Consider the following 20,718-nt stretch of genomic DNA (forward strand, 5'->3'; position numbering starts at 1 on the left):
TGTCTTTGAAAGGGCGGCATTTTTGACTGTTTTATTGTTCCAAACTTGTTTGTACAACATTTCAAATAAAATCGGATGTCAAATTTAAAAACCAAGTAACGAATATCACAAATTTTGATGTAATCTCAATAAAGTATTTAATTAATTCAACGCTTCAGTAATAAAAATAATAAAATAAAATGTGTAAAAAGATTAAAGTAGTTCTCAACGTAAATCTGGGTGTAAAATGGCAGTAAATGGGAAATTTAAGAGAATAGAACGCCACACCAATCCGTATTTGTAAACAATCCTCGCAATATTTCACATTCATGCATCTCCTCATACATACCCGACTATTTCGTCGATTATTTCGACTCCTGATCTGACCGCTTTCAAGTATGTATCTGACATACTTGATCATACTAAGTATTCTTCCGTCTTCATCTGCTCCTATTTCCAACTACTTTCAACTAATTTTTTTGTAATTCTTCTGTAAATGTCGCTTACTTGGTTTCAAATCTAAACAGGCAAATGTGGCTATGAGTTGAGCCTTTAGGTACAGTTATAATGCATAGGAAATTGACGAAATGCTCATTTCCTTTTTATAGATGCCGTTTGTAAAACTTACGTTATTATTTTTACATACATACGTACACTACACGGTCGTACGTAGGTCAAAGGTTAACAAAAACCTTTTAAGAACCATAAATGACCCAGTATCTGCAGTAACTGTTGTATTGAACGTGGATAAAAAGACTCGATTAATAAATATTAGAAGCGTGTAACTCTCACGGGCTAGTATGAGTACTGGTATGCAACCCCAGATGTCTTAGGCTTAGCTGCCATTCTCCCTTTCCTCTCGTATATTAACTTATTAACTAATAGAACGCCACACTAATTTGTCTTTGCACACAAACTTCGCCTCTTCAACATTCATACATCTGCTCATACATCCACATCGATTATTCCAACTCCTGACCTGACCACATTCAAGTATTTGAAATACTTGATCATCCCAAGTTTTCCTCGGTCTTCCTCTGCTTTTATTACCAACCACATTCGCCTTATAATTTTGTTTTACTATCCTGTCTTTACTCATTCTATTCACATGCCCAAGCCATCTCCACACAACTTTCTTAAAGGGATATTCGCTAGAATACTTCTTACACAGAATTCGTTCCACCGGAGACCACCGGAGAGGTCACATGTCTGTTCACTCCCAATTTTTTTGAAGAATGTATATTCGATATTTTTTATGTTTTTTTTAGAATATATATGCGGAAAAAATGTTTTTATTTATTTTAACTCCTTACCTTTCAATAACCCTTTTCTTTTCAAAATCATATAATTATTTGGAAGAATTTTTTTTTAAACGGTTATGTAAGATAAAAATCAATTAAGCAAAATGTTACCAGGATTTAGAGAAAAATAAGTTGCGACTTAACGAATACTGGGCCTTGATAAAAATTTAATAATTTTAATTAAGAATATCCCTGACGACCAAAATGCATATTCTTTGCATTGGATGATAAAAACGTGTATTTAGCCGAAAGTAGTGCCATCTATGAATGCTCTACATAACATCATACTCTGGGGGCGCTAGTGTCGTATTATTTTTTCCATATAAAACTGATTTTGACGGTCCAAAAATATTTAAAAACGAATGATAACTTTTAGTTCCAACAAAAAACGTTTTATATATAAGTTTGTCGTTCTACACATAAGTATCTCTTGTACTGGCTGACGTTTAAAAAAGTAGGCACCCTAGAGACCAATTTTGACATCTCCCACGCTTCCCGCCAAAATTCATATTCATTGCATTGCTTTTTTTCACTTTCTTTTCATAGAAGTAATGTCCTTCACTATCAGAATTTGTATTTTATTAAAATGGAGAAGTCGTTATGAACTTAATTCTGTCTTTGAATTCAGTCACTCATTATTGTAAACACATTGTTTGCGAGAAACGCTTATATGCGTCTTTTACATACTGTTAGTAGAGAGCGGGAGATGCTTATAAGCGTTCTATTTGCTTACTTTTGGTAGAGAGCGAGAGATGCCAAAAAACATTGTACAGATGGCAATTGGGTTTGCGGTTACTTATGATTAGTATACTGAGGATCGGGCGGCAGACTCTCCGAGTATAATTAGGTTCTGGGTTGATGAAAATACCCCCAGACAACAATGTGTTAAAATAAGAAACAAAAATCAATGTTAGTCAATAAAACTTCTTTTAATTTTACTTTGTACTTTAATACATCAATTCAACACAGTAAAAATAATACAAATAATATAACAGGACCTGAAACAAATACAAGTTATTGGATTTTATTTGATATTTAAAATATTAAGTTACAATAACTCTTTTAGTACGATGACGCTTAAGAGGGTCATTGTGTTCCTGTTCATACAAAAGTCAGTAACATGTAACATTTTAATTTTAGAAAACACTTAAACAAAAACATAATATGTATGGCTTTTCTTTATTATTTTCCAGTGCAGTGCAAATAGATCACAATATAAAGGCACACAATTCAAATTAGTTTTACATTGAAATCCACTTATTGCTATTATATTACTACTTGATATTATTAAACAAAATATAAAATGATTAATGTGTATTAAGAATACTTCAATATACTTCCCTATTTTCTTAGAATAATTGTAAAATACTTAAATACACTTAAAATGTTTATTATATTGTAGAAATATCTTTGAAAAATCCACATTTCTGTTTCAATGTATAGTCACCAGGACTAATAATGATAGGTAATAAGGTAGTTTTTGATTACGGAAAGCAGATTATTTTTATATAATTTTGTGCGAGGGGATTTTGGACCAACTTTGGGACTAATAATGTAAGTGAATTCTACTGTAATTAGTATTCCTTAATATGTTTATTTATTTTTTTGCATATTTGGGAAAATATATAATGAGAGATAAAATGTTAATTTTTTTTATCAAAAAACCGTTTAATGCCATAAACTTGATAAACCTAATTTTAAATTTATAGTACATTAGTTGGGCATTATTATTTTTTTAATTATATACAATACTTGTAATTTTTAACATAAACAAAAATCATGAAATGGCATATGCATGGGTATAGAATATGACATGATACATGCTAATTACAACAATTTTTAAATAAAATAAAACTGTAAGAAATTAAGGAAATAAAAGAAACAACAGATTTAAATTAATAAATGGTAACAGTTAAAAATAATATAGAAATAAAAAAATTTAAATAAGTTTGCAAAAATCGTCAAAGTGAATTTCTTCAAGAAATATACCTGGGCTATACATGCCAATGGTTGCAAACTAAATAAAAAAAATTATATGATTATTTGCATGAACTCATCAACTCAGAACTTACAAAAATATTTCACCAACATTTATTCAATATCTTTATAAATGGAACTGCTGAGAGATTAATTAATTGCAATAATAAAACAATTTTTTTAATGTATCCTAAACTCGGCACAAAAAAAACATAAGTTAAATAAACTACATATCGCTCACTCCTTTCAAGAACGTCATAAATCAAAAAACTTGATTTTTCAGGAGAACGTTTTAAAAGTTTGAAAATATAATATAATGTATTAAAAATAGATATTAAGCCACTTATTGAACTTATTACTATGCAAAACATCTTTTTAGGTAAAACTTGAAGGTTTTTTTCTCCATTTGAAAAATATTTATAATATCAACAAAAAAAAATTAAACAATACCTTTTCTTCAAAATGCAAAAACAACACTTTCTGCCCTATAGCAGGTAAATATTAAGTTAAAAATATGCCGCTTTTGCTGGGATATAGTACATTTTCTGGGCATTTTGAAAACATGCACAACTGAATATTGACGATTTTTTATTTATGACGTTCTTGAAAGGAGTGAGCGATATCTTACACAGCGTGTACCAGTGTCGACTTCTTGTTTCAACAAGATGAATATTTACAACGCATTTATGTATAAAACCATTGTGGACCTATTACTGTACCCGTTAAGTTCACAACTGATTGAGTTATTTATTTGAACAGATGCTTCAATTACTGGAATAGTATAGCCCTGATAATGCTTCACGGAGGGCTCGAAGGCAAGCCAATTGTGAACTATAACCTCCCGCTCTTTCTGTTTCCGATTCAGACCTGAAACAAAATACTTTTGTAAAAATAACTTTAACACACCAATTTGTTGGACATTGAAAATACTTAATTTTATTATTATTAATTTTTTTTTATTCATTGTGTACATTTATTTAAATCACAATTTATACATATTTAGACTTTTTTTTTTGCAGAGACCCACCAAGCCACCTTGTGTGTCTTGTCAGTGGAGTTCTTTTTTAATACATTTTTTATTGTTTTTAATGATTTTAACCTAATATAGACACAAAAAAGAGACCCTCATCCGCACCCAATGGTGCATAGGGCACTGCATAGTAAAAAAGCAGTAATATCTTGATGGTTGATTGTTGTGGGTTATTGTGGTTAGGTATCAATGTTAAGCAACAAACTAGTAAAAAGTATTTAAATCCTCTAGCGCACAACTATGATACCCGCTTCACCCACAACCAAGAGTTGATGGTCCCAAGAGTGAACAATAAATATTGAAGTAGAATCTTCAATACACAGTAACTTTAATTTTTAATTTGTTTATCAATGAACATAAAAAGGACAGTTTTCATTATTTGAAATGATACAATAAAAAAACCAAAACATTTTATTTATAATTTACAACAATTTGAATGTGGCCAAATACTTGTTCACAAATGAGGATGAACTCCACTTAGGAGTTATTTTCACATTTTTGTCATCTCAACATAGAAGAAGAAGAATATGGAAGTCCACAAGAATGTGGAGTATTTATATAAAAGCTACATAATTTTAAATAGGCTACATAAAAATATTCAGACAAGCAACATAAAAAAAATTAAATCATGTTTTCAGGCGGTCTCAGTATGTAAAATATAATCCAGGATTCAGATCTTGCATAGCATAGTCTCTGCTTAAAAAAAGCTTTCCTCAATCCAATAAGAATGGCTGGTGCGAACTCACATGTACTGTGTCACGAGATTGATCAATATATCTAGGAGTTCCAAAAATTTAAGTACGTAAATAGTACAAAGTATGTATGTATGTGGTTGTCAATCATTGGTAGAATTGGTGAATGTTGCATGTGTGTTAAGTGATCACTTAATCAGCCTATCATAGGTCAAAAGCCCTGAAAATATCTAGACTTTTTGGGTAATATACTCAAAATTAAACAAGGTTATTGGATTGATTTCTACTTTAATTTACATATATATGATAACATGTGACGCGTTTCGTCTTATTAAGAAGTCAATGAAGTGTTTGATAATGTGTTAATAAGATGATACACATCATATTGTATTATCATATATGTATATGTAATTAAAAGTAGAATTCAATCCAATAACCTTGTTTAATTTTGGATACATTATCCAAAAATTTTAAATGAAATTCTACCAACTGTCTACAGTTACAATAAATACCTAGACTTCCATATTATTTTTTATTTCTAAACCTGGGGTAGGAAATACGGTAAACAATCTGCATATATTACCTGACATGATTCATGTATCCACACGGAATGAGGTCCTTGGAAGATGGTGGAGGAGGGCCAAGGAAGGGAGGAGATGGGGGAGGTTTGTAGGTATAGAGTGGTCCTTCGGTGACAATCGGAATCGGGGGAATGGCCCCATGACCCCTCGTAAACTTCACTCCACTGGAGAACTGTGTAGCCTGAAAATAAATATTTCAAAATGAAATTGTGAGATTATCTGCAATATCTATTAACACATTGTTGTCGGACGGTTTTTTCATCAACCCCGACCCTAATTAGTATACGTATTAGGGTCTTATAATAATCTCAAGTAACCTTATCACAAGTACCCTAATTACAAGTAACAATAATCACAAGTAACCGTAAACACAATTCCGATGTTTACAATATTTTTGGGGTCTCTCACACTCTACCAAAAGTAAGCAAATAGAATGCTTATAAGCGCCTCTACCAACAGTATGTAAAGGACGCTTTTAAGCTTTTTTCTAAAAAAATGTGTTAAACGAGATAATCAGAATTATCTATGAGATCATCTATTAAATTGGGATTGCGAAATTAATACATAACATGGTGTTTTTAAAAGCTGTGTATTCTAGACTAATTGGTTGATAGACATATAACGCTTCAATTGGTTACAACGACCGCTATAGGCAAAGTGATCTTACCAGCATGCAACCAGTGCACTAAATTTGACGAGCGTACCTTTGCTGTCGCGGGACCGATGGCGTGGAATGCTCTTCCACCAGTAGTTAGAAATAGTGAGAGTGAGATGATCTTTATAAAAAAAATGCATTTATCTGCTAAATCATTTCCACTATCTCTTTTTCCCTAATTCAATCACAGCAAAGCACCCTTGAAATAGTATTTTAAGAAAATGGCGCTATAAAAATAATCCAAATTTATTATTATTACCTTTCGCAATCATTCGGGGAAAAAGGGAGATTTGTAAAAAGGAATTCATGAGTCGAAGTTTTTTTCTTCTTCATATCTTACCTTCACTGTTGGAACAACTATTTTTGCACTTTCTTCCTTTGCAACTTGAGCATTTTGTGCAAAGGTATTTACTATATTTTTGGCATTCTCTTGTGAAAACATTAGTTCATCTATGAGGGCTTCTTTCTCTCTGAGTTTTTGTTTCTTGGCTTCCTTTTCCAACCTAATCAATTCCGCCCTTCTCAATTCCTCTTCTTGTTTTTCTATTTCTAAGATCTCTTCCAATTCTATCTCTTCTCGACCTTAAATAAAATAAAATAAAATAAAATATTTAAAAAAAAACTACAAGGTACTTTTATATTTTTAATTTTACTTGATGAATATCAGTTTTTAAATATATTATTACAAGATATTGATATTATTTTTTGACTTCTCATCAAAGATGAAGAAGAATATGGAAGTCTGGGCATTTACGGGGCTTACGACAATGAATTATTTTTGGCTTAGTGAAGTTCTAGTGATTCATGAACAAGGTTTCTAAATTGGTTCATATATATATATATATAGAACTTCCAAGAATTTGAGTAGTGTGGTTGTCAATAATGGGTAGAATTGGTGAATGTTACACGTGTGTAAAGTGATCACTTAAACCAGCCTGTGACGGTCGTAAGCCCCGTAAATGCCCAGACTTCCATATTCTTCTTCATCTTTGATGAGATGTCAAAAAATAATATGAAAATAACTCCTGTAATTGGAGATAATCCAGATTTTGTGAACAAGTATTTGGACACACTCAAAATGTTGTAAACAAGATATTGAAATTCTTAAAATGATTTAAATGACTTTTATAAATGTTAAATGAAAAATAATACAAAGAAAAAAAACTATTAAATCATTCATAAGTATTAAAAATGAGTGTAAGTCCCACTCCAAGCATAAGGGCTTGTAATATACATATTAACACATATTGTACTGGTGATTTTGTAATATTTTTGTAACTATATTAACATATTTCGGACAGGTATTTTTTTTTCGCCTGCAGACCACTGGCGACGGGATTTGATAATTATGTACATATAGTGAAGACCTTAACAAAGAGATTGGAACATAATATGTATTCATATAAAAACATTAAATATGTGATTTCTTTTATTCTGACTTTGAAATGCGGCCGGCGCAGAAGGTAAGAATACCCCTCCCTTCCCTAAGCATCAATCGACCGAATGGGTAGAAATACCTTTCCCGTCCAAAGTGTGTTAACAAAAATTATATACCGTGGAACGGGGCTACTTGAACATTGATGTGTTACTTGAGCCCAGTGCAAAAAAAATATAAATCTGTATTTGGTCTACAATAATTAATGTATCGTGACAAGAAGTGTCACTTGTCAGGGAAACAATGAATCATATCGATACATTCATTATTGTAGACCAAATACAGATCTAAAAAATTTTTTTTACTGGGCTCAAGTAACACATCAAAGTTCAAGTAGCCCAGTTCTACGGTATATGAATTGGCCATTTTTATTATTTATTGATTTGGCGTTTAATTTGTAGAACTCTATTTTAATTTATGTTTTCATTGTTAAATCAAACACAGATTTTTTGAGTCCACTAAGTTGTAACAATTGTCATAATATTAATTTGTATGTATATTTAAACAATAAAATACAACTAAGTAAACTAAAAAATCTGTCTTTTATTTAACAATTAATACATTTTTATTATTATGTGGAGATATGGGTCATAAGAAGAAACTCATAATATTTAACAAACCTGCTCTAGATTTGTTTTTCATAATAAGTTCTTTATTTTCCTTTTTGTACTGTTCTATTTTCTTATTTGTACCGACTATATCTATATTATTTGTCAGATTGAAAATAATTGTCTCAATTTCCTCAAGGTAATCATTATACTCCCGCAAGGTTGCAAAATCCTCTTCTTTTTTGTTGTAGTCCTTCAGTACCCTCTTTCTAATATCAACCTCCTTCTCCACTTTGGCATCTTCAAACAACTGTACTCTAAAATTACTTCTTCGGAGAGGTACATTGCAGTCCGGACACGACCCAGAACCTAGAAAAATGCAAATGTCAAGTGTTTGAAAATGATGCTGAATCCATCGAAACACGTGTCACAGTAGATTTTTAAAAAAATATGGTATTTACTAAGTAAAATTTTAATTAAAAATGGATAGGTTTAATGACAAAGTGACTGCCGAATCAAATAATGAAATATTTTTCTGGCAAATTTTTTTAAAAAAAAAAACCATTAAATGAAAAAATCACAAAACATGAAATTTGACTAACTAACTAACCATCACGCCGCTTCCCCGGAGGGGTAGCCAGAGAGAATAGAAAGCCACACCACTCTATCTTTGGAAACATTCTTCGCCCCTTTCACGTTCATGCATCTCCTCATACATACCTGCCGATTATTTCGACTTTTCATTTTACATTTCGCCATTGCATATTTCATGTGAGCATGTTGTGTTAAAATGAAGTATGCAATGGTAAAATCTAAAATGCCATTAAAATCAGTTTTAAACGCTGCAACGAGACTGATTTTTATAATTTATGAATTTAGTCAAGTCATTCCACTACTTCACGAACCGCACTGTTTAAGCTTTCCCAAAAGGGTAGAGTATAAACTCTGTCTACTTATGTATGTATAAATCAATACAAAATGCGGCTCCAGAGTGTCTTAAAGACCTGTGCATTGCAGATGAATTGGTTGATAGACATCTCATTTTTGGATCGGCTACAACAACTGCCATGAGTAAAGTGATCTTACCGACTCATAACCAGCACACTAAATTTAGCAACCGTGCCTTTGCTGTCACTTGACCAATGGCATGGAATGCTCTTTCACCAGTAGTTAGAAATAGTGAGAGTGAGATGATCATTAGAAATAAACTAAAAACATATTTGTTTGCTTATCATGTCCATATTTTTCTTCCCAAAATTGAATCACAGTGAAGAGTCCTTGTGGTAGTACTTTACAGAAATGGCGCTTTATAAATAGTGCAATATTATTATTATTTTTATCTGAGAAATAAAAAAATAGGCATTGATAAATTAAAGTTATGCCAATATTTTTGTCTATGTCATGTAAATTAGAATGTTTTTGAAAGGTATGGACAGGGATGGATTCATTGTCGCACTGCAAAATATGAAAAAATGTCAGTATTAGAATACTGGTAAATACAGAATGTGTTTATTTTATTATTATTTAGTAATTAACATTATTAATATTAAAACAATGTTTTTGATAAGTGACGCAACCAGGGTCAATTTTTGATGTCCGTAACGTAAATATTTTTGTAACATTCCAGACATCTCACATCGATATATCCTTCACTGGACCTTACGATGAGTATGTAAAAAGCAATGAAGTCATAATTAATAGTGAATTCCAATATGAATTTAAAAATAACAACAAAAACAATAACCAAGAAAAATATAAACAAATACGATAATAATCTTATGTCATGTCATCAAGAGGTTTAAAGGTTAGGAAAAAATTGTCCAATAAATCCATCTTTCAATTACTTCATAATACCTGACACGGTGCAGTTACAGTGGCATAATTATACATGAATAATAAATTTAATCTACCTTTTAAAAATAGCAAATCCACGCAGCTTTCGCATAAAGCGTGTCCACACACGTTTACCATCAACTTCAGTGACGGGTTTCGGTATTTTGTTGTTTTACAACGTGGACAAGCTTGATCGTCCATTGTAATTATAATATGTGTTACTTCGAGGAAAGTTTTTAAAATGTTTACTAGTATTAATCAACAACAAACATTTGAAAACAAGACCTTGCCGGCTATAAACTTGACGTTTAGGTTGACATGACATTGAGGTACGTTCGAAAACATTTATCGACCAGCAACTGAGCAAGATTTTTTTTTACTAAAACTGATAATGCCGCGGCATTATTCGAACGGCATGTCGCATGCCGTTCAAATAGGAAAGCTCTTTGAATGTAGCGAGATTATTTTATGAGAGCAGTTTATTTTGTAATAAGTGTATTTAAATCATTTTTATTTTGTCATCAAATTGCCAAATTAATAACTTTAACGCTTTTTACCAATCTGTATGGCTAGTCCAACACAATCACATAAATGAATGATATATCACCCAGTTTATTTATTGGACAATTTATAAAGAGCTTTTACTGTGTGAAATTACCTCACAAGTGCTTTAAAATTTTCAATAATTTAAAGCGATAAAACAAAATATTTCTTCTTCACATCAATAATTTTTTTAAAAAATGAAATGATCATTTTTCAGATATTCCTAATATAATTTCAAATGCCAGCAAAGTCTTTTCTCTTTATGTAAAGAAAATATTTTTTTGTATCCCTAAATGACAATTAAGTGTTACGTGTAATGACAATAAACATAATATCGATGCATAATGTATTTACACAGATTGGATTCCATTAACGCCGCGAGTAAAAAAATATTTGGAATGTTCAATAGCAGCAATCCTAAAAACATTCGCTTGTGAATATAAAATATTATAATATCAATTTCATCTACAAGCTTAATACGCAATACGAAATGTCGAACTGCAAATGATAAAGAGAGATTGCAGAGTAGTTAGTAAAAAAAAAATTGAATGAATGGAATGTCAAAACAATTTAGACAAGAATTTCTAATCGAATAAAATGTTCAGAGTTTCTATTCACCCCCATAGAATGGGAGTGAAAGATGAATAGGCACCTAAAATTTACTGACTTATTTTGATCTGGTAATTGAATACATATATCATTACTGGCAACCTAAAATAATAAAATTAAATGGCGATTGTTGTGTTCGGTTTTATTACGGTAGCCGGAATTTATCAAGAGAATCTAATTGAAATATCTGACCTCATCAGTAATTTGCAGTGACTCTTAGGAATCGTTAATTTTACAGGAAATATGCTCGGTTCCGTTTGTTTGTGTGTGGGTTTGTTATTGATTTAAGTGATATCGGACAGCACCTTTAGAGTAGTTGAATGCCTTTGAATTCTACCATACTTTAGTACAATTTAAATACTTTGGATCTCGTATAATATTTCCTTGCGGAATTGACAGCTAGTGCGACGAAATTTTCCGATCGAAGCATTCATTCGGTTAAATAACTTGCGCCTCATACATGTGGGAAACAGTGACAAAAGTGAACCTAGGAACGAGCCGTTTTGTATATTTCCGAAGAAAAGCGGGAAATTTTCTTTCATTTAAATAATGACTTTTTTATAATGTAAAAATGTCTGCCTCTACCGAGGATTTCAATCCACTGGCGTTTGAAAAGAAATTAACACAATTGAAAGACACTCAGGAGAGTATTCAATCGCTCTCCTCATGGTGTTTACAGAAAAGGCAACACCACAAGAAGATAGTGGCCAGTTGGCTGAATGTTCTAAAGCGAGGTATTTTGAATTATTTTCTTTATATTTCTCTGTATAACCTATAAATATTATGTGCAAAATAAACTTTATATGACCACATTCCTACACTCGGTTGGGATGAAAAATAGTACTACAAAGGAACTCCAGAAATCTGATTTAAATGGGACTGTGGCCTGTTCGGATTTGGAAAATTCGGATTAGCCTAGAAATTTGTAATACGGTACATACATAGTACTTTAAACTACAGCTCTAATGTTAATGAAGTACTATATGATGTTTCTTTTAAAGTAATATGTAAATTATTTGCAACTTGTTACATTTTAATATAATGTTACAGTACTTGAGTAGCAATACAGGTAAATTACCAAAGATAATAACAAAGTTTGTTTAATATAGATTAGTTATTTAAATTAATAGAATGCGAAAACATATATTATGTTTAATGCAAAATGTAAGCCTGCTTACTTGAGCACAGGCGATCAAAGTTTGGAGCAATTTTTAACAAAGCTGCTCTCATCTCTTCGTTGATCATCCACAGGCGTTCTCTTTTTTTAAAATATCAGTTAATAATAATAATAGAACCCTTATCTGCACCCCTATGGTGCATAGGGCACTGCGTCATATAAACGCAGTGTCATCTTGATGGTTTACACATGAAGGAAAGGTGATCAGCCCTCCGCTTCAGGTACCAGTCCAGGGTAATATTGAATAAATATGACAGTGAAAAAATCACTTATATTTATTTTACCCCCCTTGGGAATCGAACCCGGGACCTCCAGAACGGTAGCCGAGCGTGCTGACCATTACACTACGGAGGCGGACAGACAAATACCAGTTAGTGTCGAAAATCCCAATTCGCACAAGTAAGTCATAGCAAATGGTAAATGAATTGCAATAGCACGCTTTGAAAGGAGTGAATATACATTTTTTATATGCGGCCATAAATGTGCTAGCTCTGTTTTGGAAAATTTCAGTTTTAATGTCCGATCCATGAATTCTTCTTGTAAGTGACTTTTTTCCGCAACACACCAACTAATCAACACGGTACGCCAGTGTGCCGCGGCACACACTTATTAGTATACTTTATTAGCTTTTCAATAATTTAAAAATAAAATTACATTATACATAATAGTTTTATGTAAAAATAAATGTGTTAAAAATCGTATTTCGATTTCCCGGCATTGATTTGCCTGAGCCAAATAAATATATTTATGCATTTGTTTTTATTGACTAATCCGAGAGGCATCCGGGTTATCTTGTTTAGTTTTGAATATTGAAAGCATCAACTTTGTGGATCATATTGATATATTATTTCGAGAAATAAAAATACTTTGTGTTCTGATCCACTCACATTTTTATTAACCAACTAGTTTCGGCAACAACCTGTTACCCACTTCAGGGTTTATTTATTACTAGTAAATAAACCCTGAAATAATAAATAAACCCTGGAGAGGGCAACAGGTTGTTGCCGAAACTAGTTGGTTAACCGCTTCTGTGCCAAGAGCGAGATTACTCGCATTCTTGGCCGTGCCCAGCAGGCCGGCTATAGAAAAAGAGCGAGTATTCTCGCTCTGGTTTGAGCCTCTGTGTCATGTCACGTCCCGTTTTTTTGGTTAATTTAAAATATGGAAAACACAGAGACATCTATTGGGATAATTTTGTAGTACTTCACTAAACAGACGAAATTACAGTTTTCTGATATTATCGATTTTACAGAGATCTACCCACGAGCTTCGTTTGACAGAAGACAGAGTCACTAAAATAGGGTTGTCAGTTTTCGCGGGTCTATTGTCGATATCTGATGCGCGTCAATAAGTTTATTATAATTTATTGATTTTTGTTAGTTTTTGATACTTGTGCGGAACAATTATCAATTTTTTAACTTGTTTGTGTGTTTTCTGTGTTGTTTGTACATTTGTTTACCGTTTTTTTCGTGTTTCAACTCTGCTCTGTGTGTTTTCTGTGTTTTTGATTTACGTAAATTGGGACATTTATTTAGCCGACAATGGAGAGTGAACCAAATACATCTGGACATGAACAATTGGATGAAGATTTCATGGAAGATGCCGGCCGTACTCCGGATTCCGATGACAGTGATGTTGATTTTGAGATTGGTGATGACGAACAAGATTTTCCTGATATATCTCTGATCGACGAATCCACGCCAGTTTTCGATTGGAAAACTGATGATTTTATTCCCAAAATTAATACTTTCGATTGTGCAAGTTCAGGTTCCAATATTGAAAATGTTGGAACAAGGGAAGTAGACTTCTTCAAACTTTTCATGTCTACTACCCTAATGAGTTACATTTGTGATGAGACAAATAAGCAGTACCAATATGTAAAGAGCAACTGCAATGAGTTGACTTGGAGGCTAAAACAATGGACTGACACAACAATTGAGGAACTATACATTTTTTTGGCTTTGTGTCACTTGATGGCCTGCAATTCGAGAAATAAAATTCAAGACCACTGGTCAACTGACATTCTACTTTACTCCCCCATATATTCAGATACCATGTCTCGAAATAGATTTCAAATAATCCTTCGCATGCTCCACTTTAGTGACAATACTCAGCAAGCAGGTGGGGACAAAATGTTCAAAATAAGGTACATAGTGGATAATTTTAAAAAAAAATTTGGAGAGTACATGTTTCCTTACATGAATATTTGCATTGATGAAAGTTTGCTTCTATTCAAAGGCAGACTGTCATTTAGGCAATATATTCCATCAAAAGCAAGCCGTTTTGGGATTAAATTTTTTGTACTGTGTGACTGTGCTACGGGATATGTTCTGAACTTCATTATTTACACTGGGAAAACGACAGAATACGTACCACATCCACATGTAGGCATATCAGGGAGCTTAGTCATGACACTCATGGAGCCATATTTAGATCGGGGACATACACTGTACATTGATAACTGGTACACTAGTCCTCTTTTACTCCAAAGGCTCCATGATCGGAAAACGAATGCTTGTGGTACTGTAAGAAGAAACCGAAAAGGTATGCCAAAGTTCACTGAAAAACTGAAGAAGGGGGAAATGAAAAATTTTCATACCGACACCCTTTCGGCCCAAATTTGGAAGGATAAAAGGGAGGTTTGTATGCTCACAACTCTTCATCCACCTATTCTAAGCGAAACAGGCAAAACCACATACCGGAATGAACCAATAATCAAACCTGAAAGTGTTCAAGACTATAACAAGAACATGGGTGCAGTTGACCAATCTGATATGGTTTTGTCGAGTGTCCACTCATCGCGGAAGACAATGAGGTGGTATAAAAAAATATTCTTTCACCTAATGGACCTAGCATTACTGAATGCCCATTTACTTCACCGACAAAAAACAGGAAAACGTATGCCGCTAGCACAGTTTCAGATGGAGGTGATAAGGCAACTGATTCAACAACATAAACCTAATATACCCTCGAAATGTACCCATAGGAAAAGAAAGGCGGATCTGCCATCACGTCTAACCGAAAGGCACTTTATGGACAAACTACCTCCAACTGCAAAAAAAGCAGCACCTACGGCCAGATGCGTAGTATGCCTATCAAAAAATAAAAGAAAAGAATCGAGGTATCACTGCAAGCAGTGCAAAGTGGCTCTCTGCATTGAACCGTGTTTCGAACAATACCATACATTAGAAGACTTTTAATTTTATTTTCAAAAAAAAAAAAAAAAGAAAAAAAAAAGAAAAATATATATATATATATTTAGTTTACAATTTAAAAAAACAATCGATCTTAATAATAGAGTCTTTTAATTAATTGTTAATATTTTTCTAATGCAAGTTCCCATATTTCTGTGACAAGTTGTGGCAACCCTGACATTTTCTGAAAAATTAAAGTATGTTTATCTAAGTGAAGGGAAGCAAATACGTCGTACATTGAATAAATTTGGTAAGTCATTTAAATATCCTATCAAAGTGTAATGTTTTTAATTGATAAAAATAAAATTTAAAAATGATTTATTTTGATTAAAAATTCACGGCCTGCTGTGCACAGCTACAGTTCTACCTACTGGCATTTAAAAGGTTAATAAAAAATGTGAGTGGATCAGAACACAAAGTATTTTTATTTCTCGAAATAATATATCTTGTTTAGACTTGTTGGTGACGATTTTTTCTCGAGTGGTTAAAATATTTATTTTATGGATAAATTCACTATTTTTATTTTCATAAATTCACTATTTTTATTTTCATGTTTCAGCTAAAGTTGAACATCGGCTAACACTATTTTATCTTGCTAACGATGTCATCCAGTACAGCAAGAGGAAAAATTACGAATTTGTTGAAAGTTGGGGGACTACTTTGCAAAAAGCTACACCACTCGTTAGGTAAGATTCATAAAATAACAAAATTCCTCGTAATATTTTGAGTGTGTCAAAATTTTCTCTTAGGTTTGGTCAATAATATATGTAGAGGTTGTAATACTATCTAATAGATGAAATTAGTTTTGAAACGTTGAACATTTTTCAGGGATGATAAAGTGAAACACCGCATATTGAGGATTTTCCGGATATGGGAAGAAAGAGCCGTCTATGATGAAGAGTTCCTGACAGATCTGACAGGGTTACTCAGTGCAGCTGCCGGAAAACAGACCCCTGATATAGACCCCAATGACTTCCAAGTGAGATACATTACTTTTATATTTTTTACAGTAATATTAGTATATAATCACTCACCGAGATTTTTATATAAAACGGTTTTGAGACATACCCGTCCCGTTAGTTATGGTTATTTAAAAAAAAATCTTTTTGTTACTTTATTATTTGTGTTCCAGTCTTGTTAACCTTAATCCCAGGTCCCAAAATGAGAAATAGAACTTACTCATCGGGAATATTATATGTATATATGACTTACGTATGTAATATGTTTTGAAAAAATAAATTAATAAGTAAATAAATATTAAAATCGGTCAATATTTGATAAAAATATTTTTGATTATGTACACACCTTATAAAAAGGACCATTTTCACAAAAAGTCTTGACAGCAAAGTCTTGTCAGCAACTTCAGCACACATAAGATCTCAGCACTTAAATGGTTAATGGCAATTTGTTTTTTTTTTCCTAGCCTATACAACTAGTGAACAAGATCCGACAATGCTCTGTTTTGGAAATAGACACAGATGTGCAATTGAAACAGATACATGACAGTCCACTGGCTTTAAAAGATGTAGACGCGGTGTGTTCCAGTTTAAAAGGTATAAATTTAGCTTTTTCTCCAATGGTTGCTTTTTTATTATACTCATTTATTTTATTTTATTGAAACATATCCACTCGCCATGTGGAGCATATGGAGTCCACAAACTGTCTCCAGGCTATTCTGTCGGCTGCCAGCTCCCTTGCATCCTTTCAAGTCAGGTCCGTGTCCCGAAGTTCAGACGAGAGCTGCCTTGATGGCGACTCTCGGGAGGCATGCAAAGTACATAGCCTAGCCAACGGAATCGCTTTTTCTTGACGATAGTCGTGACCAGGATTTTCTACATCCTACGCCATATCTCTTCAATATGTTATGATCGATATGTTAACCTCATGATACTGCGAATCTTGTCAATTTTTAATTTTATGTGTCTTGATTTCCTTTAACCCATTCGCATATCAGTTTTTAAAAAAAAACATGTATACAAAGACACTAATTAAATGTATCCCCGCAAGTAAGAAAGTTACCCTGCTCGGAGGGGAGGTGATATGGTTTGTCAAACAATGAGGCGCTAATATTTTGCACCTGATAAAACGAGAACAAACATAGGAATAATCTTTAAATGCAGAAAAAGGTACCGCGCACTAACATTTGCTGTTTAATGCGCGGTCCAACAGTCTGACCAATCACAACGCTTGCGTGTTTGAGGCGTCAACGGCGTTTAAATTCAACCGAGTTACGAAAATAAATTATCTCATAAAATTATAACTTTAACTGTTTTACCAATAAATATGGTACATATAACTATTATGCACGTATTTTATCATGTGTCTAGATCGGAAATGTGATCAATTAACAAGAAAACTTGAAAAAATAACTCAATAAAACATTATACCTGGGATGTAAAGTTTTGATTTTAGTTGATATTTCAATCAAAACGATAATTCTATCCTTACAGGGACATCTTTGGTCGTCAATAAATTTGTATTGAAGTTATAAGAAATAATGCATTACAAAAAGCTTTCCTTACTGATTCGTAGATAACACACTAAAGTATCTTTATAATATGAACTACCGCGGATGGGGGCGTGGCTTAAACTGCGGCTGATTTGCAAATGTTAAAACACACCTACCGCCAACGTTTGGCGGCATGTTGGCGGATGGGTTGACAAATTAGATTTTGCTGTGTGGAGTAATGATTGTCAGGTTTGATTGAAATGTAATTTTCAGAGAGGCGAGATGTCGACGAGGCCAAACAGGAGTTGGAGGACGGCGTCACCTGCCTGGAGGGGTACGTGCGGGCGCTGCAGAAAGAGCTGGTGGCCCGGGCCGCGCTCTGCAGGCTGCTGCAGCGGGCGCACCAGCACTACACCACGCAGAGGGGGGAAGTCAAGGTGGTGGCCAATGTGAGTGCCAAACTCTTGTGCAGATGCCAAAAATGGGGGAATATTATTAATGTGGAACATTAAAATGGCGGAATAATATAAATTTTGTCCGCCCCCATAGTGTAATGGTCAGCGCGCTCGGCTACCGTTCTGGAGGTCCCGGGTTCGATTCCCAGAGGGGGACAATTATTGGACACAGTTAAAATGTTGTAAAGGGAACTTTATGCATTTATATAGTACAGTAAAACTTTGATAAAACGGACTGATTTCTTTCCCAGAAAATAAATACAAGTTTACGTACCTACATGCCCCATTTACTATTGAGGTCTCCCATAAATTATTACTGCACATGTTAATTGCAGTAATGATTTGCGCCATTCTGGAGGTCCCGGGTTCGATTCCCAGAGGGGGGTCTAATAAATATAATGTGATTTTTTCACACTAATATTTATTTAATATTACCCTGGACTGGTACCTGAAGTGGAGGGCTGATCACCTTTCCTTCGTGTGTCAACGATCAAGATTACACTGCGTTTATATGATGCAGTGCCCTATGCACCATTGGGGTGCGGATAAGGGTTCAAATGAAAAATTGTAAATGGCGCTTTGAATACAGTCATTGCAAATTAAACTATGTCCATGGAAGCCAAACTGTGAAGGAAAATAATGAATCAAAGCAGCATTGGCCAAGGCATTGAATTGGATACTTTGCACATCCTCACATATCATTATTCTCTCATTCTCTTCCAGACTTCTATCGATGAATAATGGTTGAGTGGGAAATGTGATGAGTGAACATTTTCTGCAAATGCCTCGGCACTGTTCTGTATCTATCTGCTGCGATGGTCGGGGTTGGGGAGGCTTCTGTGTACCAGCCAATGTCGGGTTGGAATCGGATTTAGCTGATTAACTGAACTAACCAACTACTAATCCCTTTCACTGCCTATTCTGGGGCACATCTAGAAACTTGGTGGTGGTTTTACAAACTTGTATTTATTTAGATTGGCAGTGACAGGGACATTGAAAGCTATCAAATGTAAATTCACATTAAAATCAGGATAATATTTTGTTTCACATTTTGTATAATTTTCGCAATTAGTTCACAAAAATAAAAATTGCTTTGCAAGAGAGGTCTGTCGGGAAGCCTAGATGCTTCTGTATCAGATCCAGGAATGTGGTTGGGACATGTTTCGATATATGCGCCTCGATTTGGTGTTTCAGGCGTACAAGAACTTTGGCAGTCGTGTTAGAGGGTTGAAACGCAAGCTGGATGAGTTGTGTGGGACTCTGCCCTCCGCTGCCGGGCCCGCCGGCAGCCCCGTCCCCTCGCCTCCTTCCCCCGGTGAGCTGGTGCCCTCCCCGGGCCCTGATGAGGACATCGATCTCCCGGGACAGACCTCGGGTGAGTTGATGAGCCAAATTATAAACGTGACATAATTCATTAAATTAATGTATTTTTTTTAAAATTTATATTTGAAGCACTAACTTTGTGATTTTCCATTTTATAATTAAAATGTAACTTTGTTTTAAAATCACTATAAATATTTAATTATAACTTAATTATAATATCTACCGGTTTCGAAGCTAACCGCTTCTTTATCAAGACTGATTTCAGTCTTATTGACTAAGTATTGAATTATTTTTCAGAGACCTACAATTTGGACAAGACCTTTTCGAGCAATTCTATCAGCGATGAAATAGTTTCCAAAGGATTCACTAGTTTCATGGGTCACGGAGACTTTCCCTTCTTCCAAGATGATGAAAATGCGGACAAAGGAGGTACAAACTCATCTTTTCATATTTCTCTCATTGCCGATGTATTTTCTTAAGCAAGGCAAATTCTTCTTAACCACATCCGCTCCCTAAGTGAAGCATATTTGTCCTCCTCCGTAGTGTAATGGTCAGCATGCTCGGCTACTGTACTGGAGGACCTGGGTTCGATTCCCGGGGGGTCAAAATAAATATCGGTGATTTTCATTCTCAAATTTATTTAATATCACCCTGGACTGGTACAAGAAGCGCAGAGCTGATCACCTTTCCTTCATGCAATTAACGATCAAGATATCACTATGTCGCTATGATGCAGCGCCCTATGCACCATTTGGTGCAGATTAGGGTTAAAAAAATAAAAGTGGAGCACATAGATTCCACTAACTGCCATGAATGACCCCATGAATGATTCCATGTATGACCACTTCTCATTGACCCCATGAATATCAACTTCAATTTCATATTTTAAGACCACAAACGTCTCTGGATGGTGTTAAGTGTAATGCTCATCTATAAC

At 33.8% G+C, this 20,718-nt stretch overlaps 2 protein-coding genes across 2 annotated transcripts in view; one reads left to right on the top strand and one right to left on the bottom strand.

Moving 5' to 3' along the window:
• Nucleotides 1-2,213: 2,213 nt before the first annotated feature.
• LOC148302033 (CDK-activating kinase assembly factor MAT1-like) lies at nt 2,214-10,354 on the bottom strand. Its single transcript, XM_088272264.1, has 5 exons — nt 10,109-10,354; nt 8,271-8,567; nt 6,556-6,797; nt 5,563-5,741; nt 2,214-4,124 (listed from the first exon to the last, which is right to left on the bottom strand). Exons 1-5 carry the CDS (start codon nt 10,230-10,232, stop codon nt 4,022-4,024), a joined length of 945 nt encoding a protein of 314 aa, XP_088128390.1. The 5' UTR covers nt 10,233-10,354; the 3' UTR covers nt 2,214-4,021.
• A 951-nt stretch (nt 10,355-11,305) lies between these two features.
• The window catches only part of LOC148302034 (uncharacterized), a 35,699-nt gene continuing 26,286 nt past the window's right edge, over nt 11,306-20,718 (top strand). The window contains exons 1-7 of the mRNA XM_088272263.1: nt 11,306-11,917; nt 16,114-16,240; nt 16,383-16,533; nt 16,978-17,107; nt 18,277-18,452; nt 19,653-19,833; nt 20,079-20,210. Coding sequence (XP_088128389.1) covers nt 11,755-11,917; nt 16,114-16,240; nt 16,383-16,533; nt 16,978-17,107; nt 18,277-18,452; nt 19,653-19,833; nt 20,079-20,210 — 1,060 coding nt within the window. The 5' untranslated portion in view covers nt 11,306-11,754. The remainder of the gene's footprint in view (nt 11,918-16,113; nt 16,241-16,382; nt 16,534-16,977; nt 17,108-18,276; nt 18,453-19,652; nt 19,834-20,078; nt 20,211-20,718) is intronic.

This window comes from Brachycentrus maculatus, unplaced genomic scaffold (genome assembly GCF_059751285.1).
Source record: "Brachycentrus maculatus isolate JH-2025_06_01 unplaced genomic scaffold, ASM5975128v1 h1tg000487l, whole genome shotgun sequence".
NCBI classification, from domain to species: domain Eukaryota; kingdom Metazoa; phylum Arthropoda; class Insecta; order Trichoptera; family Brachycentridae; genus Brachycentrus; species Brachycentrus maculatus.

Bases quoted from the DNA above. Each gene is read 5' to 3' on its own strand.
- LOC148302033 (XM_088272264.1), bottom strand. From the start codon at position 10,232: ATGGACGATCAAGCTTGTCCACGTTGTAAAACAACAAAATACCGAAAC. The intron at 8,568-10,108 runs GTAGATTAAATT...GCATTTTTCTAG, and splicing joins GGATTTGCTATTTTTAAAAG to GTTCTGGGTCGTGTCCGGAC. The intron at 5,742-6,555 runs GTAAGATATGAA...ATTTATTTTCAG, and splicing joins TAGTTGTTCCAACAGTGAAG to GCTACACAGTTCTCCAGTGG.